The following is an 18,833-nucleotide window of genomic DNA, read 5'->3' on the forward strand; positions in this document are numbered from 1 at the left end:
AAAACACGAAGTTTGTGTCTAGGTATTATTCTTTCTCGCCTTTTCATTACTCTGCCGTCTTGTGATTTATACTCTGCTTGTTAATGTTCGTGTTTGTGACTTTTTTTTAAGGTTTCAGAATTCGTGTCAGCATCCAATCTACCCTATCTTCAATGGTGTCATCATACAAGCCACAGACAACATAATCATTCTATCATTCCTTGAAATGTCGGAAAATGCGATCAACTATTCTTGCGGTATCATACAAACCCAGCAACCAAACTTCACTACGACATAGCCTCTACATGTGAACAAAGAAGATAAACTACATCGCGCACGAAATCATGTCTTCCCCCTCCCCCTCAGATACTGGAAACGCACAAAACACTGGTTCTTCGCAACGTAATTGAGGGCGTTTCTTAACGTCGTATTTCAGTGTTGGTTTCCATGGCCCTGGGTTTATTTTGGTTCTCGTGCACAGAAACTGATTGGCGCGACGCGATGTCACACTGAATGGGCCGTTTGCTCATGAATATTGATTGTTTGTCTTTGTTTACTTTTTTTCGTATCACTGGTGGACCATAGCAACGAAGAAATATCATAATCAAAACGCGAAAACTTCAAGGCGCTCCAGTACACTCACTCGACGATCATATTCGTTCAACACCGCAGCACGTCGAACGTACTCGGGCACGAAAGTGTGAAAAGACCACTGCTCAGACGTCACATAAGGTAAGGAATAAGTGTTTACAAATGCAAAATGCGGAGTTTTCTTCACATTCTTAACTTAGCAATCAGTTATTCGCCATAGATGAAAACTCTTAAACATTTCTATCTGATATTTGTCATTCGCTCGATTACATACAACACATCTTCGTAACTTTCTAGAACATAACTGGCTCTACTTTTCTAAAGAGCGCATCATCACACTATGCCCTATCACGTTTAATACTTTCCGTTACCCCGTTTTGCTTTGTGAATAAGAAATAGCGTTTACAATGTACCCGCATCACATTCTAACTTTCTTTTTGCCCAGAAAACTTTTTTTGCAGAAAGTTCATCCGAAAAAGTCACCAGTGAAACCTCACTTTCCTTCGTATTTTGCAGAAGAAGAGATTGGGCGTACGATTAGAACCTTCGCAGAGCACGGCGTGTTTCAAGGAGGCGAAAACTTGGTCAGCACTGCAAGCGGTACCATCAACAAAGATAGCGGCGATGCTGAACACTAGGCGTACGTACATGAGCAGATTCGGCTCATCGGGCATAACACCCGGTGATGGCCGTGTTGTCAGCTATGCGTGGTCGTCCTCGTCCGGTGGCGGCGGCGGCGGCGGTGGTGGTGGCGGCGGCGGCGGCGGTGGCGGCGGTGGTCTGACACGCCAGCAGGAGCGAGCCGAGCTTCACAGCCTACATGAGAAATTTGCTGCATATTTGCAAAAGGTTCGCACGATGAAACTTCAAGCTGGCCAACAGGTGAGAATTATTGGAAATTTTTTTGAGAATCCCGCACTAACGTTAGAGTAAAATAACCAATTTTTGCGTTGCATACACTCAGAAATTGGGAAGGTGACGCGTTAAATGGTTTAAATATACAGACAGAAACTTTTACGCGCGCAAATTCTATATGAACTGGATTGTTTCCATGTTCGGAGATTGTTGAATCAAAGTAAATACCTCATTTCCACATCCATATTCTACCCTAAAATGTGACATTCTGCAAGCATGTATGGATCATAAACATTTCACAAGATTTGTAAACAACGATTTGTAGGCAGAAGAACATGTGCGGTAAAGACCTATTCTAGTACACTTTCGTGAAAACCTCCAACGACCAATTCGCTAAGGAACACAAAACAAAGACTGTGATTACTTCGGCCTAGCAACTATATCATTATATCATGAATATCTGATGATTTACATGTAATGCAGTATAAGTAAAAGAGTTTTAGTTCCCAGCTCTGAACGTGGAGGGATGGTCTGCGAAGTTGGACAGTACACTATATACCTCGTTTTTGTTTGGCTTTCCGTTTACTTTCGCTTGCAACGTGTGTGACCCGAAGAATATCAATAATGCTGGTAGATTGGTCCCTCGTCAAAAAACAATTTAAACAAAAACAAAACAAACAAAAGACAAATTTAGGAATGAGTACATAGGTTCGTTGTTCGGAGATTGTTGAGTTGCTCTGTTGCTGGTAACCGCTGGATTGACGATCTGTAAGGTAGATGGTATGTCGGCCTATGGACGCACTGCAAGGCTAGATAGAATGTATTGGGCTTAGTAGGCGGTGAGGCGATGGTTGACTGAACAGCTGGTTGAAAGTGTGAACCAGCAGAGACAAACAGACAATACAGTTAAGATGGCGCGTGCAAGTTTCGCTGATTACATGTGGAGGCAGTTCTGTATGATTGCTTTTGCTCACCTACTTTTGAGTTTCACTCATTGAGCTTTTATGAGTTGCCATCTTGAAGTTAGATTTAATAACGAATAATTAACATGCAAAGTGGTATTTAAAGTATACTTATTCAAAATTTAATGTACATACACCTGTAAAGCGTTGTTTATATTCGATTTCATTTTTTTATTGAACTTTTAACTTTGATAACTTGGCAGAATTAAAAGAGCGAACCCTAAAGTATACGAGCTGATGTTATAACAAGATATGAATTTTTTTTTCTGCAGACGGAATCTGCCTCTCTCCTGGCCGCCATGACAAATTTAGAGAAGGAGATTGGGGTCATCAAGGACATGTACGAAAGAGAACTGGAAAGGCTGAGAAGAGAGTTGCAGGCCGGTGTTGCCGATAGAGAGAGATACATGGTGTCTGCACAGAACAGTTCTGCGGCCTTGTCTGATCTTCAAGGCAGGTAAGGGACTATGCCCTGACTGAAACCAACTGATTTGACATTTAAGATACGGATGGCAACAGTGTTGGCACAGGACCTGTAAAGTGAAGGAATCGACCTTTGATATTTTGACCAGTATATTTTTATGGTTATTGTGCAGTCACTTGTTTCGCCTGGCATTGAACAAAGAAAGGGTGCCTGCCTAGCCTTACTGTCCACTGCAAAACTATCTTAAACCGATAGCTTAATGCGTTCACATTGAACCAATTTGCAAGTTGAACTTCTCCTCGGGTTGACGTTGGTAAACAAAACCGCCGGGAGAGATACTCTCAATTCTTTGAATTTCGCCAACTAGGTCCGAAGGGGCAGAGAGCCGATGCAAGTCCCTGCAGGAAGAATTGAGCTCCTTTCAGAAGATGTCAGCAGCGAGGGAGTCAGAGATGAGCCAAATGGCTGCGCAGTTCAAGGACATTAGCCAGCGATTTTCAGCTCTTCAGGGAGAGTACGATCGCCTGCTCAAGGAATACAACGCATTGAAATCAGTCTACGATGGGGAGAAGGTGGACATTGCGACCTTGAAGGAAACGATTGCAGCTCTGCGTAAGCAACTTGACTTCCAGAATAAAGTACATGCCGAGGTATCAACAGTTTTTTTTTCCTTTATTATGTACCCCAAGATTGACGAAAGTAAAGTATTGCGTTTTGTAGTTTTAGCTGCGCATGTACTTTGGACAGGAATGAGCGCCTAGCCCAGAGCACACATCACCACGCTCAACAAATCAAACAGACAACATAACCTGTAACACCTTGTTGCTTGCCTCTACAGATAAAATGTCAGATTTCTAAACATGTCTCGTCAATTTGCCATTTTTCTAGGAAATTGCCGAACTGAAGAGTCGCCTTCAGGCCGAGTCTCAGCAGCTTGTACAGTTTGAAGCGAGGGCGAGACAACAGCCTAACATGACGGACAACGCGCCCCAAATATTGGCGAAGTTCCGAGAGACAGCAGAAGCCGAACTGCGTCAGTACAAAGCCGAATCTGAGTCAAGATACTCACAAAATGTAAGTAAAGTTGGCTAGTATGTACGACAGTTTATGCATAATTTCTCTGATTATATGGAATGATATGTGCCAACATTAGCCAGCGTTTGATAAAGATACACCTTTCAAAATTTCATCAGCTAAACTTAATTCGTACGCGATTTTACGGCTCCTTTAACGTGATTGTTACACCCACAAGGATTGCCATGGTTCGTTCCGACCACGAGGTTTCAAGTTCCCTATTGAACTCAGTGCTCGATTATTCCTCCAGAAAATAACTAGAGTCCATTCATAATTTCCTCAAAATCACCTTTTTAGCCAAATTATAACGCCAGCCAGCTAAACGTTCTTTTTCAGCTATCATGTCCTTTGCGTATCAAATGTTATCTTCCTCGGAAGTTTATTCATTATAGTCCCTCGCGGGACAGCAATGTGTCTTACACCATAATTCCTACATTGCTTTGGTCGTCGAACGCCTTGAGTATTCTAATGCCGAAAGTTGAAGATTTAGGTTTGGGAACAACATGTCTATCTATCTATCTGTCTGTCTGTCTATCTATCTATCTATCTATCTGTCTATCTATCTATCTTTACACACATACAAACATATATGAGTATATATGAGTATATATATATATATATATATATATATATATATATATATATATATATATATATATATATATATTATATTATATTCTGTATTTTCATCAGATTGGTAGTCTTGAGTCTGAGAACAGCGCCCTCGCCCTGAATGTCCAGCAGGAGCGTGAGAGATCTTCGGCACACATCAGAGCATTGGAAGGCAAAGTTGGAGAGCTTCAACAGACGCTGATTATCAAACTCAAAGAAATAGGAAATGGATTGGATCAGCCCCTATTGTCCGAAATTGAGGCGTTAAAGGCACTGATTGCCAATGAAGACGCCAAGTATGTTAGATTTCCCTTGAATTTTTATACATGATATTTTGTAGCCAAGAGATAGGTTGTGGGAATAGCGAGTTAAACCTTATTCTCAACGTTGTATTCACGCTTATTTTTGCCCTCGCTTTGTCCACTGCTGCCAGTGGGTGATCTCGACTAGATACTGAGAGTAAATGTAAGCATATATTAACTCTTTGAGCGCTGTAACTTTTCCCTCCAAACTTTTAGTACAACATTTTACCAAATTTTATGAATTTTTATGTGATTATTTTGATAATTTTGGACCAAATGGACATCACATTTTCTTGGCTACAGTTCAAAATTTTGGCAAAAATCTGAAAAAAATTGACTGAGGTATATTCAGTAAAGGTGGCAAAAATTTACTTTAGCGCTCAAAGCTTAAGCGTTTGCAACTTTGCCCCGCAGCAAATCTGATCAAACCATTTGACAGACCGTCAAATGTGCATATAGTGTCCATCATGAAGAAATGTGTTGAAATTTTCACACAGCCTTTGCTGGAAACATGGTTTCCCACTGATTTTCTTCTATTGTAATCGTTACCCGTTTATTATTTACGGTACTACAAGATCTGAACAAAAGGAATACAAAGGGCTAATATTTCTGTCATGATATCTGTTTCTTCACCAGACTGCAAAGTATGATGACGTCATACCAGAGTGCTTCCGGAGCAGCGTCGCTTGGCACAGGAGGTTCATCAGGCATGGGAGGTTCATCAGGCATGGGTGGTTCATCTGGCAGTTACCTCTCCACCATGAAGTCGACGTCAGTCGTACCTGGCGCAAGCAGATCTTTGGTCGCCTATACTGGCGCTAGAGGTAAATTTACGAGGGAATCATCTGTTTCATACAATTTAATTTCTGCAGGAACAACGCGCAATCGCCAAAAGGCTTACAGAGTTTCACGGTTATGAAATATAGTTTTGGTCTGTATGCCTCCCGATATGGAAAGGGGGTACTCGGCTGTACTGTGATTATTGTACTGGTACGCATTCGATACTTCAAACTACAGAGCTGCACAAATGTTACAGTATTTCTGTAAATGGGGTGGGGAGGGGGTTGTATCAAAAGTCTACCTTTTTGGCCTAATTTTGATCTCAAAACTCAATGTTTTCATCAAAATGATGAGGCAAAAGTGCAGCGTTGGGTCAAATATCATATTACAGTAAACCAGCAGGGATCAAAAGTTAAAAGTTTATTAACATTGCCTCGGTCACAATGATCAACGTTAGTCGAAAAGATTGCCGGGGTGTCATAGCCGTGGTACATATGTGTATACATTCGAATGGTAGCGCCCCAGTTTCCAAGGCAAAGTCTGACTCATATTCAATGCTCCATTGATTAAGTATCTAGGACGTTCAAAGGGGAAACAATAATATGCTGGAACCTCACTATACACAGCGAAATTTTGAAAAATTGTTGACCCAGCCGATTTGAATACCTGCCCCTGTGTATCTCTTTGTTCATTTTAAAAATTAGAGACATTTAAAAAAAGGAGTGTCCTTGTTTAAATACATAATTTAAACTTAAAATAAGTCGCTTTTGTATGGCATGTCGATATCTAAGAATGTCTAATAAGTTGTCACTTGAATATTTCCCATATGACTACGATTGAAAGTTGCCTCTTTTTGTTCCCCTTTTCTCTCTCTTGTCTTTCCCTAACATCTTCCGTACTTTCCTAAATGCCTAACGCATTAATTTAGCGAGTGGTGGACAAGGCTTCGGTATCGGTGGCGGCGGCGGTATCGGTGGCGCGATGGCTGGTTCAAGTTCAGCAAGCAGGTGAGCACATATGTACATCCAACTCGATTTCTGCTGTCATTATTCCTAGTCGGTTCAAACAAGGAAATCATAATTCGAACAGTGATCATGGCGACTGGTGAAAAGGTATAATACATACATACATACATACATACATACATACATACATACATACATACATACATACATACATACATACATACATACATACATACATACATACATACATACATACATACATACATACAGACACAGACAGACAGACACACAGACACACAGACAGACAGACAGACAGACACAGACAGACAGGCACACACAGACAGACACACAGACAGACAGACAGACAGACAGACAGACAGACAGACAGACAGACAGACAGACACACACACACACACAGACAGACACACACACACAGACAGAGGTATATATAGGTATAGAAACCGTCCAATGGTCAGAATATGGATTCTCCACCAAGTAAATAAAGGCCGAGGGGCGAGAAGATAAAAATAACAACTCACTGGTGCAGTAATAGACGAGTCGTATTACGAAGAACGCAGCACTTCCTCACCGATCATTCTACTTTTCTTTTGTACAGGTTTTTCTCCAGTTCAAGTGGCAACCCTAGCCATCTACATTCGGGTTACATGCGATATCTGCCGAAGATTAATGGCACTTTGTCTCAGAGACGCTCATACCAATACTTCGGGGTTTAGTTTGCCTGCTGTTAAGTGAACACGCGTTGTTCTTGCCGCTTTTTTATTCATGTTTGTTTGCATTTATTTTGATGATGTATCACGTGTTTGAAGACTTATTTGCTATTGTATTTCCAGAACTCAGTGTCAAGTATGACATGAATGCCCTGGCTGGTCATTTTTGTATCGGCGCGGCCTTAAGTCATGGTGTTGAATGAGAAAACACCATTATTCTCACAATTCAAGTATGACGTTCGTTTATTATTCTAAATACAGATGAAAATTTGAAATCTAAATTTCATCACGCTATTTGATCTTCACTTTTATATATATATATATATATATATATATATATATATATATATATATATATATATATATATATATATATATATATATATATATATAGAAGAAACTTGGGTTGAAACACACTACCACACCTGGTTGTTAGGTTCCAAACGTATTTGGAACCTAACAACCAGGTGTGGTAGTGTGTTTCAACCCAAGTTTCTTCTATCTTCACCCCATTCCACGCTCCACTGGGGATCACCTGAATTCCTACAGTTTCTTATATATATATATATATATATATATATATATATATATATATATATATATATATATATATATATATATATATACATTCCAAAAATTAATAATCATCTGTGAAACTGGCTTCATTAACAATCATGATTATCCTGTTAAATAACATAATTTGTGACTATTTTGATCCATACAGCAAATATAGAAGTGTTCGCAAATGCTTGTTGTTTATTTCCTAATCGCTTATCCACCCAGATACCTAACAGTATACAGTCATTTTAACATAGTTCGTCTTTGAACTCTTGTAAAGTTTCATCATAAGATTTAGCTAGATGACGCAATACGATTAACTTCAAAATGTACGGAAGTCTATTTACATTACCCTGTTCCGTCCTAAACTGCTTTCTTTGAGAAAAACCACTTTCTGGAAAACTATTAATGAGGAATTTGATGGCCCTTCAATAGTAATTCTTGAGTAAACTAAATGTAACGAGAACTAGTTTTTGAACCTGTAAATAAATATCAACGGCTTTAAATGAATCCTATTTTGTATTTGCATCTTTAGTTTAATCTTTCCTGTCCTAGAAACGACCTCTTTACAGCTAGAAATGGTCTTACCGTCGCTTACACGAAACAAATTTGATTGTGTGTGAGTAAATTTGCCAGTAACTTTCACCTCTTCAAGACAAAACGAGTCTCGTTCATTCTCGCTTGGCAGCTCAATCTGTTCGAATTTGTCAAGTCTCAAGATCAATTATCTTCTTGGCCAATTAGATCTCATACTAGTGCATGCAAGAGTACTCACGTGCTAGAGATACATAGAAAAAAGCGTACTTCAGTGTGTATAATTCAACGAGCGTCAACGCAACACTTTTCACGGTCGAAACAAACTTGTTAGGACTTCCGTCCGGGAAAAGTTTTCAGTGCCCAGAGGGAAATATGAAACGAAGTTTTTGTCCTTGTATACATGTTTCATTCGTGTAATCATGTTCGAATTGGCAGTTCATAATCATGTGTACTATCGTTGTCGTCACTCTTTTTTCATAGCTGTAGCAATGGATAAGACAAACAGTTATCATGATGGTAGTCCAAGAATTGGACATGTGTGGCATCGAGATGAGATGAGATGAGTTGTTATAGAAAAAGGAATTTGACACCCTTGAAAGCTAATTGCAGACCCAGCTATGTCTTAGCTAATTCACCACTTCACTTTTGCCTCGAAGCCTCCAGCTGTCCAATTTAATTCCAGAATATATTTTTAAATCCACATTTCGCAGTTAAAGAACAACAACGCAACGTCAGGCTCTTGTTCCATCGCTATGATTGCTACTTACGTGAACAACGAAATGTACAGAAACTCGGCAGTTGTAATCAACAAATATACTTGTGAACTCAGAGCACAGAGAACCCTGGTAGAAATCCCCGATATAGTCCTACGCCCCCCCCCCTCCCTCCACAAAAAAAAACGCTGCAGTTATGCTTATTTCTGTGCTACAGAGCAGCGGAAAAGTGTATAGTTCAGAATCCATTAAAACACATGTATTCGAAACAAGAATCAAAAGGGTCCCTTGTGTTGCGATAACATGGAAGTGAAATAACCTTAACCGAAAGGAGAAAGCAGGAAATGTTGGGAAAACACAATGTCAATACATTTGTCTCAAACGTTTCTGTTACTTTCCCGTAACGAAGATGAAGGACCAGAAAGTACTCCAAGTGCACTGTCAAAATAATATTACCAGGCAAAAGCCCAAGACAATAAAAAGTGTTGAACGGTCGCAGATAAAACTCGCCCTTGATGTCGCTGATTAAGTAAGTTATTCGAGTTGTGGCGCCTCATGAAAAAAAGTGATAATCTATTCACCTAATGTTGTCAACGTGCAAGCAGTAAAGATCGAGACCAGGTCACCGAGATTCTCTCGTACAGCAATCAGCTTATGTGACACTAAAAGTGGGATTCCAAAGCTCTCATAAATGTACCGCTGGCCAGACACCACTCTACCTTAAACTCTTATCCAGCATGCAGATGAGTTAAGTTTGCAGCCATATATGCATCGCTATTATATTTAATGTGGAATGCGCCTTTGGGACAGACATTCGCGCTCTCAAATGTTTACACTTCTCTCTGATCTACCACTTGTGGGGGTTAACATTTAAGCTGTAATTGGAGTAAAAACAATTTTCACCGCTTCAGTTTTTCGAAAATCAAAAAAATTATTTTTCCCTATAGAGTTGAACACGGTGATAGCCGTCATTTTCAATTTGAAATATCGGTAAATGTCAGGTGTTTCTCTAGTACCAGTACCAGAATTTGCACGGTGACCCCTGATTGTTTTTGATTTAGTAAGAGAATGGTTGAAAGTTTCCGTATAGAAATTTTGAGCAAAAGTTTAATCTTTCACTTTCGAGGTGCATACTAGCTTAACCCAAGTGACGGTATTGCATGCTGATGTCGTCCTGACATTTTATCAGGGACAAATGTTTCACCTTACGACTCATGTCCCTTTATCCCTTTAACCCTTTGAGCGCCAAAGTCAATTTTTGTCACCCTTATTAAGTATACCTAAGTCAATTTTTGTCATATTTTTGCCCAAATTTTGATAAAAAACTGTGGCTCATGAAATGTTGTGTTCATTCTGTCCAAAATTATCAGAAAAGTTCATAAAAAATTGGTAAAATGTTGCACTGAAATTTTGGTGGGAAAAAATACAGCACTCATTGTGGATGTGGTGGCCAGTCGAGAACTACAAATATATGATCACAATAGCAGTTGTCAACATGAGTTGTCAATTCTGCTTGTCCTGTCAATCAGACGTCAGTCGGACACTCCCTGGCGTACCAATTGCAACTCTATGATGTGTGTGGTGATTTTCTGCATTTTTTACGTTGACAGTTGGAGGTACAGATCAGAGGGCGACCAACACTCTGTAACTCATTTTGAGTTTCGCTTATAGACGTTGTAGAGGGCAATTCCAAATGGAAGTTCAATCGGTTGGTCCACATTTTGATCATTTATTGACTTTCTTCCAACAGTGAGTCACATTTTCCATAGCTGACCTCAAACTTAAGGCCACATTTGTTTGCTTGTTGGCGACCATAACAACAACAATGATCGGGATTGCTGTAGATGGACTGCCTTGTGTAGTGCGCACCAAATATGGTACTTGTCTAATTATGTCAGGAAAGCATATACAGCACAACTGTATCGGTCACGTCTTCTCCAAACACCATAGTGTCTTTCTGACGAAAGATAGATAGTATTGGCGCATATTCCTGGCGATAAATTGAAGTTTGCGTGAGATAGAGCAACAAAGAATTTTCGAACAAAAGTTGAGTGAAACAGAAGTGAAAACTGTATGCTAATGTATGCAAATCATCCGATTTCGCGGCTTCTCTTTTTCTGCCGTTTTCGAAATTTAAAACTCATTTAAGTCCACTACCACACTGGCTGGATCACAATTTATGTTCTTTAAATACTATCAAAAGGGCAATTTCGTTTGTCTGTAAAGTTCTTACATTTTGAATAAGAATCATTTCAAGTTTGTTCATAATGATTTTAATCACTTTGTGAATATAGGTCTTTCAACCCTGCCATTTCAGAATGAGAATAGATAATGAGATAGCGGATTGCAATGTTAATGAGAAGGGTGTCACGCTTTAAAGGTCACTAGTAAAGCAGAGAAGAATAGTACTGAACTATGACATACAGTTTATTCAATTGCTTAGTGTTTGTACAAAGGAAATAAGGTCCTGGCAGACGTATATTTAAAAATGAAAAGTATAGTCTATTAGTTTCAGTCCTAAAGAATCCTTTAGAAATTATTCCAGCTTTCTTTAAGCCATTATTCAAAACTCTAGGTACGTACTAATCGTGATCGCTGGTCGGTACTGTCGTTATTGGGCAGGCAAGAGCCCTGAACACCAGAGCGGTGCCTTTGTGTTCGTGAAGTTTTCGCTGGCTGGTTACGAGCAATCATCTGCGTAAGCTGTCCTGTTAATGTAATAGAAAATTTGAAATGTCTTACAGGTTTAACCGTTGTTTCGTGAACCTGAAAAAAGTCTATATCGAGTAATCCTGTTCGGGGTATACTATTTAAGTGGAATGTGTCAACAGGAATTGACGGATTCCAATGAAAATTTCTAGTATTTTCTCCTGGTTCTGAGCAGTACAATTGTAACTCTGCCATGGATAAGACACACGGTTTCTTTCTGATCTCTCTCTCTCTCTCTCTCTCTCTCTCTCTCTCTCTCTCTCTCTCTCTCTCTCTCTCTCTCTCTCTCTCTCTCTCTCCCCAAACTGGGGCAGGCTTATCCAATGTTACATTAGAACAAACCCTTTCGAAAACCCTGTAAGCTTTAAAGAGTTGTATGTGACAATCTCTCTTTTTCTCTCTCTCCCTCCCCTCCCCCACCCCTCTCTCTTCTCTCTCTCTCTCTCTCTCTCTCTCTCTCTCTCTCTCTCTCTCTCTCTCTCTCTCTCTCTCTCTCTCTCTCTCTATCTCTCAGTCACATCATTTTTCATATGTCGTTGTTTTAGAAAAAAGGAATTAACACGATTGCAACTTATTTGGGATGATTGGATGGTGAAGTAATGTCGATTTCATCTACAAATGCAATCTCATCTGCTTATCTTTTTACGTTACATACTTGTTTTTATGAGTAATTTGCAATATTGCAACATTCAATTATACGACATCTAACAGTTTTGAGAAATTTGAAAAATATGAAAATCCAATTATCCCAAATTAGTTCCAATCTTGTTAATTTGACCCCCTTGAAAGCTAGTCGCTGCTATGTCTAAGCTTAATTTTTTAATCAAGCACTTTTGCCTCAAAGCCTCTAGCTGTCCAATTTAATTCCAGAATAGATTTTTGAAATCCACATTTCACAGTTAAAGAACAACAATGCAACGTAGGGCTCTTGGTCCACCGCTATGATTGCTACTTGCATGAACAACGAAATGTAAGCTTACAGAAACTCGGCAGTTGTTATCCACAAACATGCCTGTGAACTCAGAGCAACGTGGAAGCCTGGTAAAAATCCCCGACATTCGTGCTCCCCCTACAAAAGTAACTTTGCTGTAATGCTTATTTCTGTGTTACAGAGCGGACAAGTGTATATTTCAGAATCCATCAGCGCACATGTATTCGAAACAAGAATCAAACGGGTCCCACACACATCAAAATATTGAAGTCTTTCCACTGACTAATCATGGATTAAGGTAGTATGTGCCTCGAAAATGAAAGACTTGAACTTTTGCTCAAACTTTCCTAAATAAAACTTTCAACCATACTCTTACTGAATCAACAATAAAAACCGGGGGTGACCCTGCAAAGTTTGAAACTAGCGAAACAAAATGCCCAACATTTTGTGATATTTGAAATTTAAAATGGTCCCCTCCCTGTGTTAAATGTGGTAAAATAACATTTTGGATTTTGGAAAAACTAAGACGGTGAAATTTTTTCTTATACCAAGAGCTTTAAAATGAGCCCCCACAAGAAAAGAATTGTAGAAATTTGAAAGACCGAATATCTGTCTCCGATGCGCATTCTACCCTAAGTCCAGCTCAAGTAAGCAGTGGGACCCAGCTATGTTCGAATCAACTAAAAGATATTACGGGCAGCAATCTGACCTGTGGCCCATAGTCACCTCAAAGTCTACGAATGTTCAATTTCCCGATAGAAAACAACGCTTAGTATTCACATTTGGTGACAAAGGGACCATGCCTTGTCGATTAGTTTTTGGTCCACCAATATGATTGCTACTAACTTGAGTTTAATCTCAAATTTAAAGAAACTTGGCAACTGTTTTTAACACATATATAAATGAACAAGGAGCATCGTGGATAACCTGAATACATCCAAAAGGCTCCCTCCCTCCCTTAACTCTGTCCTCCCTTCCTCCTCCAATGAGACACATATGAAACAGTTTTCTTTATTTCACTACTACAGGGGCAACGGTCACATATGTAGTTCTATTGATGCAATTGTATGACCTTTAATGTGGCAACAACATGGGAGTCATATACTCTCACCCAAAAGGTCAATGAAAGACTGTCACCAGTAATTTGGGAAAAACACACTGTCGGTTCTCTTTCATTCACGTTACGTTTCATAATATACAAGACTAGGGACCAGAGAGTACTTAGGTTGGTTTTAAGAAGATGAACCGAGCACAGAAAGAGTTGAAGAGGCGGAGAATTTTCATAACAGTGGCCCAAAATATAGGTGTTGAGACCAGTCTATCATGAATTAGCGTCCACTTCGGATGGCTCACAGGATAGGTTAGTAGATGACATTTGTCTCAATTAGCATGTCTCGTGTCTGTTATCCTCTTGAGTAATTTATCAGAGGTAAGGCAACGACACACGTAGTTGATGAACCGTTCATGCATGTTCTATTCATCGGAAGAGCAATTGTGTTAATTCCGGCATAGCAACCAGCTGTATACAAAACTTAACTGACTGGCATCCAATGGACTCTGAACAGGGTATCATAATCAGCAGTCTTTCCCATAAAACAGTGTTGCTGTTTTACTGGCAGAAAACCCACCTACGTCTTAGGTATCATCAAGGAATTTTTAAACAAAATAGACATTATATCATTCAGTTTGTATTAGGGATATTAAAAATTTACACGTATAACTCGTGTTTACTTTTCCTGCCATCGCTTTCAGATATGAATTTACGCTCGTCTTTACAATAAGATTTAAATGATATATAGGAACTTTCAATCAATCTTTAATCAATAATTATAAAGTATGACTAGGTATATTCACGCTCTGTTCTGTACACTCATTTTAGGCATTATCTTCGACAATCTTTTAGCCTATAGATACTCAGTGTTTCATGGACACAAATAGAGCTCGTGTTGCTGTTCGCGTTTCCATCTGGATTTGCTTCACGTACACACTGTCCTTTGACTCAGTTACTGACGCAACAAGCAAAGAAACAATACTGCTGAACTATGACTCACAGACCTATTACTTTTGTTTGTTTGTGTCCATACAGGAGTTACACCGCGCCAGTCAACGTTTTCGCTTTCCTGACACGAGTGTCATACATTATCGGCTTAAGTCTTGCAAAGGCTTCGTAAATCCTTTAAAATTTTTTTACAAGCTATTATTCATAAAAAGCAGGTCACAGAGGAAGCATTTCTTAGCGTTTGTAAGTTGTCACTTTTTTAAGGTTTCCAAAACTTGGGTTCTCATAAATTTTGAGAGTCCACCATTTTTATGATATCATCCATTTCTCCAGTAAACAAAGCCAATCATTTAGAATCTTTTGAATATTTAAAGTAACCTGCGAAGTACATAGGGCTATATTCGAGATCATTCACAGTACTTCACCAATTTCATATGTAAAGCATTTGGCGAGACTGTAGCATGATATACCAAATTGTAGGAAGCACATCTATGGTGTTTGTTTGCTGTCATGGTTACAACAGACTCGTTTTCACTGGTCAGTCCTCACGCCTTGATGACCTGTCAAGTTAGCATGAGGCGCTGCTCGTCAGAACAAGGTGCCCAAGACAATGTTCGTGATGTTTTCGTTCGGTGATAACTTATACGATATGAATCATTCGGGTGAAGCTCATATGTCCCTGTGGTGTAACAGATAACCCCAAGAGTCCAATAGGTTATCCAATTTTTCCATGAAAGTTAAAATTTGTCCTAAAGGTATGTCTTTATTTAGTTGTAACTGTAAAAGATATGTGTTTAAACTGAGGTAAACACAGCTAGCGCCTTGAAAGACTTAAACTTTTGCTCAGACTTTCCTGAATGAAACTTTCAAGCATTCTCTCACCAAATCAACAATAAAAATTGGGGGTCACCGTGCAAAGTTTGGAACTAGCTACACAAATTACCCAACAATGTGTGATATTTGGAAATCAAAATGGTCGCCATTCCTGTGGTAACTCTATGGGCGAATTAAAGTTTTGGTTTTGGCAAAACTAAGCCCGTGAAAGGTTTTTTTTCTCCAAGAGCTTTGAAATGAGCCCCACAAGCGATAGATTCGAAAAGAATTGACAGTCCGACTATCGGTCCCCGAGGCGCGTTCTACCTTAAATCAAAGTTTGCAGTGTCATTTTCGTCATTGATGCTAAAACGCGTTTCGCTGTGTCAATGGATAAGGTGCGATTTCTTTCATTGTTGTCGAAGAGGAATATGCATCTCTCTCTCTCTCTCTCTCTCTCTCTCTCTCTCTCTCTCTCTCTCTCTCTCTCTCTCCAAAAGGATTTTCTTTCAGATTTTGCAAGGCTTTTACAGGAAACCTTGTTTGACCCCGGTGAAGGAGGACGCCACAACAAGGTATGTCCAAGCCAACCAAAATAAAAGTGCTAATACCTCAGTTTACCATGTTCACGTTTGCCTCAAAATAAACAGGTGTGATCTTTCCTTACAACAAGGTTTTTTATTTACATTTCGTAGTTAAAGAACTTTACCGTATCGGCCGGTTAAAGTTTCACCGCTAGCCTTGCTATTAACTTATACATTTTAAATAAACATACAGAAACCTGGCAACAGTCATGAATAAATATATTTGTGAACCCATTACGCCTGACAATACATGTCTACGGCTCCCATCTCGATCTCTGTCACAACTTTCCCACCTTCAACAAGACAAAGAAACCGCTATTTTTTTATTTCAGATAAGTTCAGCAACGGATGGTTGTGTACAGATTTATTAATGTAAAGGCATTCAAAATGAGAGAATGCTCCGTACTGTTGCAATTATTTGACAGTCTGAAAAGTTTGAGAAACCACGCCCTCAATTCTCTTTCAGTCGTCTTCTGTTCGATAATAAAGGTTGTGAGAAGATGAACCGGCCACCGAAAGAGCCATAATTTTCATAACAGTGGCCAAAAAATGAAGAGCGTTGAGATGAAGCTCTCGTAAACTGAGCCGCCACAGGTGACTCAAACTATAATAGCATGGTGACATTTGCAGCTGCCTATACGTGACTGGTGTCTGTCACTGCACTGGTGTTCACGCAGCGTAAACAAAAGTAAAAGTGTTGAGATGAGGCTCTGGTACAATGAGCTAACACAGTTGAATTACACTGTAATTAACGAAATGACATTTGTCCCTGCCAACGATGCTTGGCGTCTTACACTACAATGAAGCAGCCATATAAACAGAAATGGCAAACGGTTCATGCAAGTTGCATTCATGGTACGCGGAGTGTGACGAACTTCCTGCGGGGCACACATTTTATGTGAGTTGAACATACAAAACTTAAACAAGCATGATGGAATTGAAAAAACACTGACAACAGAGCAACACGACCACTGCTGGCCGAAGATCATTTTAACTTATGTACTTTCCCGGCCCGCGGATGAGTTGATGTCGCATACAGGCCCGTATTATCTTCACCATATCAACTTACTTTGATTATTTTTTTGCAATTAAATTTTTACATTGACAACTTGAAGGTACGTAAGAAGGGGTGTCCAACACCCGCTCATAATATATTTTGAGTTTAGCTGACTCATGTACGTTTTGCTGAGTAATTCAAAGGTTTTGAAAACCACTTTGCTTTGTCATTCAAATGTTTAGAAAACTACTTTAATACAGCGTTTACAGCTACCTATACTTTGGTCTGTATATACTTTAAGATATTTTTTAGTAATTGAATTGATGTATAATCCGATTGACTAGGTAAAAACTGAATCAGCAAAACCCAAAATATTTGAGTGGAAATTGCTTACAGATCATGAATCGAAGACTATAAAAGTTACGTTTGCTTTACCTCTTCATTGTCTCTCTTCTAACGATTACGGTAGAATGCTCCTCGGGAACATGTATTTGGACTGTCAAACTTTTCCAATTATTTTCCGTTCTATCACTTGTGGGGGCTCATTTTGAAGCTCTTCGAGAAAGAACAACTTTCATATTCTTGGTTTTTTGGTTAAGCGAAAATTCTATTTTTCTCCATAAAGTTAACACAGTGATGGCGGCCATTTTGAATTTCAAATATCGGTAAATCTAGGGTAATTTTTTTCTCTAGTAGTAAAATTTGCGAGCTGACCCCCGATTTTTATTCTTGATTTTGAAAGAGAATGGTTGAAAGATTCCTCGAGGAAAGTTTCACCAAACATGAAGTCTCTCACTTTCGAGTCGCATACAACCTACACTGACTAGCCTATAACTTACTTTACACAATAAGTGAGGCTACCCACAATTCTCCATGAGCCGTACACACGGAGATCACTCACTGAACTGAAGCAAATTTCTTCAGTACACAGAACAGCTTGGTCCATATTTCGAAATTCTGGGACCATAGTTTTGATAATCATAATTCTCTAATTTCTCACTGGAATAATGAGAAGATCAACCCCTTTCCGCAGAGGAGATAGCAATTTTGTGATTTTGTCAACATAGTTTTTGACAGCCATATGCAACATTTTCAAGGAAACTAAGGGAATAAGTTGCATCTGTGTTGGCAAAAGAAAGGGTATTGATTTTTTTGAATGTTTGTAACAAAGGAAATTTGCATGTCTGACAGGTGGTATGATGAGACCAACTTAGTTGCTGATAATTTTACCTTGACAAGTGTACAATTTTTAGCACCTTCAAACGTGGAATTCTTATTCAATTTATTTCTGAATTTTAAACATAATCAATAATTTTGGACCATAGTTTTAACCAATAATTCTAAAATTAAATTTTAAGTTTCATATGTTCAGAAACTGATAAAATTGAAGAAGCCTTTAGCAAATAATGTCTGAGCATACAAATCAAGGGGAATTGTGGGTAGTCTCACTTACTGTGCTTTATACTGTCCTAATATAACTTCTGTACATTCGTTTGTATTCCTTGTTGACGATCATATCTTTTTTGTTCTTTAAGCGGGTCCCGGAAGGCAGACTGTTCCCCAGTGCTTTGTGACTACATGTAATACCTTTACCGTCCTTATATGTGATCACCGGTCAGTCAGCATGGCCTGTTTACCTGTCGATGCAGTATAAGCCTGAGGCCCTGCATCTAAGAGCGACTCGGTGCTTTTCATGTTAGTCACGCGTTCGCTCAGTGGT

At 39.2% G+C, this 18,833-nt stretch overlaps 3 protein-coding genes across 3 annotated transcripts in view; all 3 read left to right on the forward strand.

Moving 5' to 3' along the window:
• Positions 1-10,515, forward strand: part of LOC139148011 (retrograde protein of 51 kDa-like) — a 119,981-nt gene extending 109,466 nt beyond the window's left edge. Inside the window, exon 12 of the transcript XR_011555850.1 lies at positions 10,270-10,515. The gene's annotated coding sequence lies outside the window, so the exon portion shown is untranslated. The remainder of the gene's footprint in view (positions 1-10,269) is intronic.
• The window catches only part of LOC139148009 (uncharacterized), a 497,920-nt gene that overhangs the window by 243,685 nt on the left and 235,402 nt on the right, over positions 1-18,833 (forward strand). The gene's annotated exons all lie outside the window — the stretch shown is intronic.
• On the forward strand, positions 1,219-7,561 carry LOC139148533 (keratin, type I cytoskeletal 10-like). The gene is made up of 8 exons (XM_070720021.1): positions 1,219-1,452; positions 2,660-2,844; positions 3,179-3,461; positions 3,700-3,885; positions 4,579-4,793; positions 5,436-5,623; positions 6,508-6,586; positions 7,161-7,561. The coding sequence occupies exons 1-8, from the start codon at positions 1,219-1,221 to the stop codon at positions 7,276-7,278; spliced, it is 1,488 nt and encodes a 495-aa protein (XP_070576122.1). The 3' UTR covers positions 7,279-7,561.

This window comes from Ptychodera flava, chromosome 13, assembly GCF_041260155.1.
Source record: "Ptychodera flava strain L36383 chromosome 13, AS_Pfla_20210202, whole genome shotgun sequence".
NCBI classification, from domain to species: Eukaryota; Metazoa; Hemichordata; class Enteropneusta; family Ptychoderidae; genus Ptychodera; species Ptychodera flava.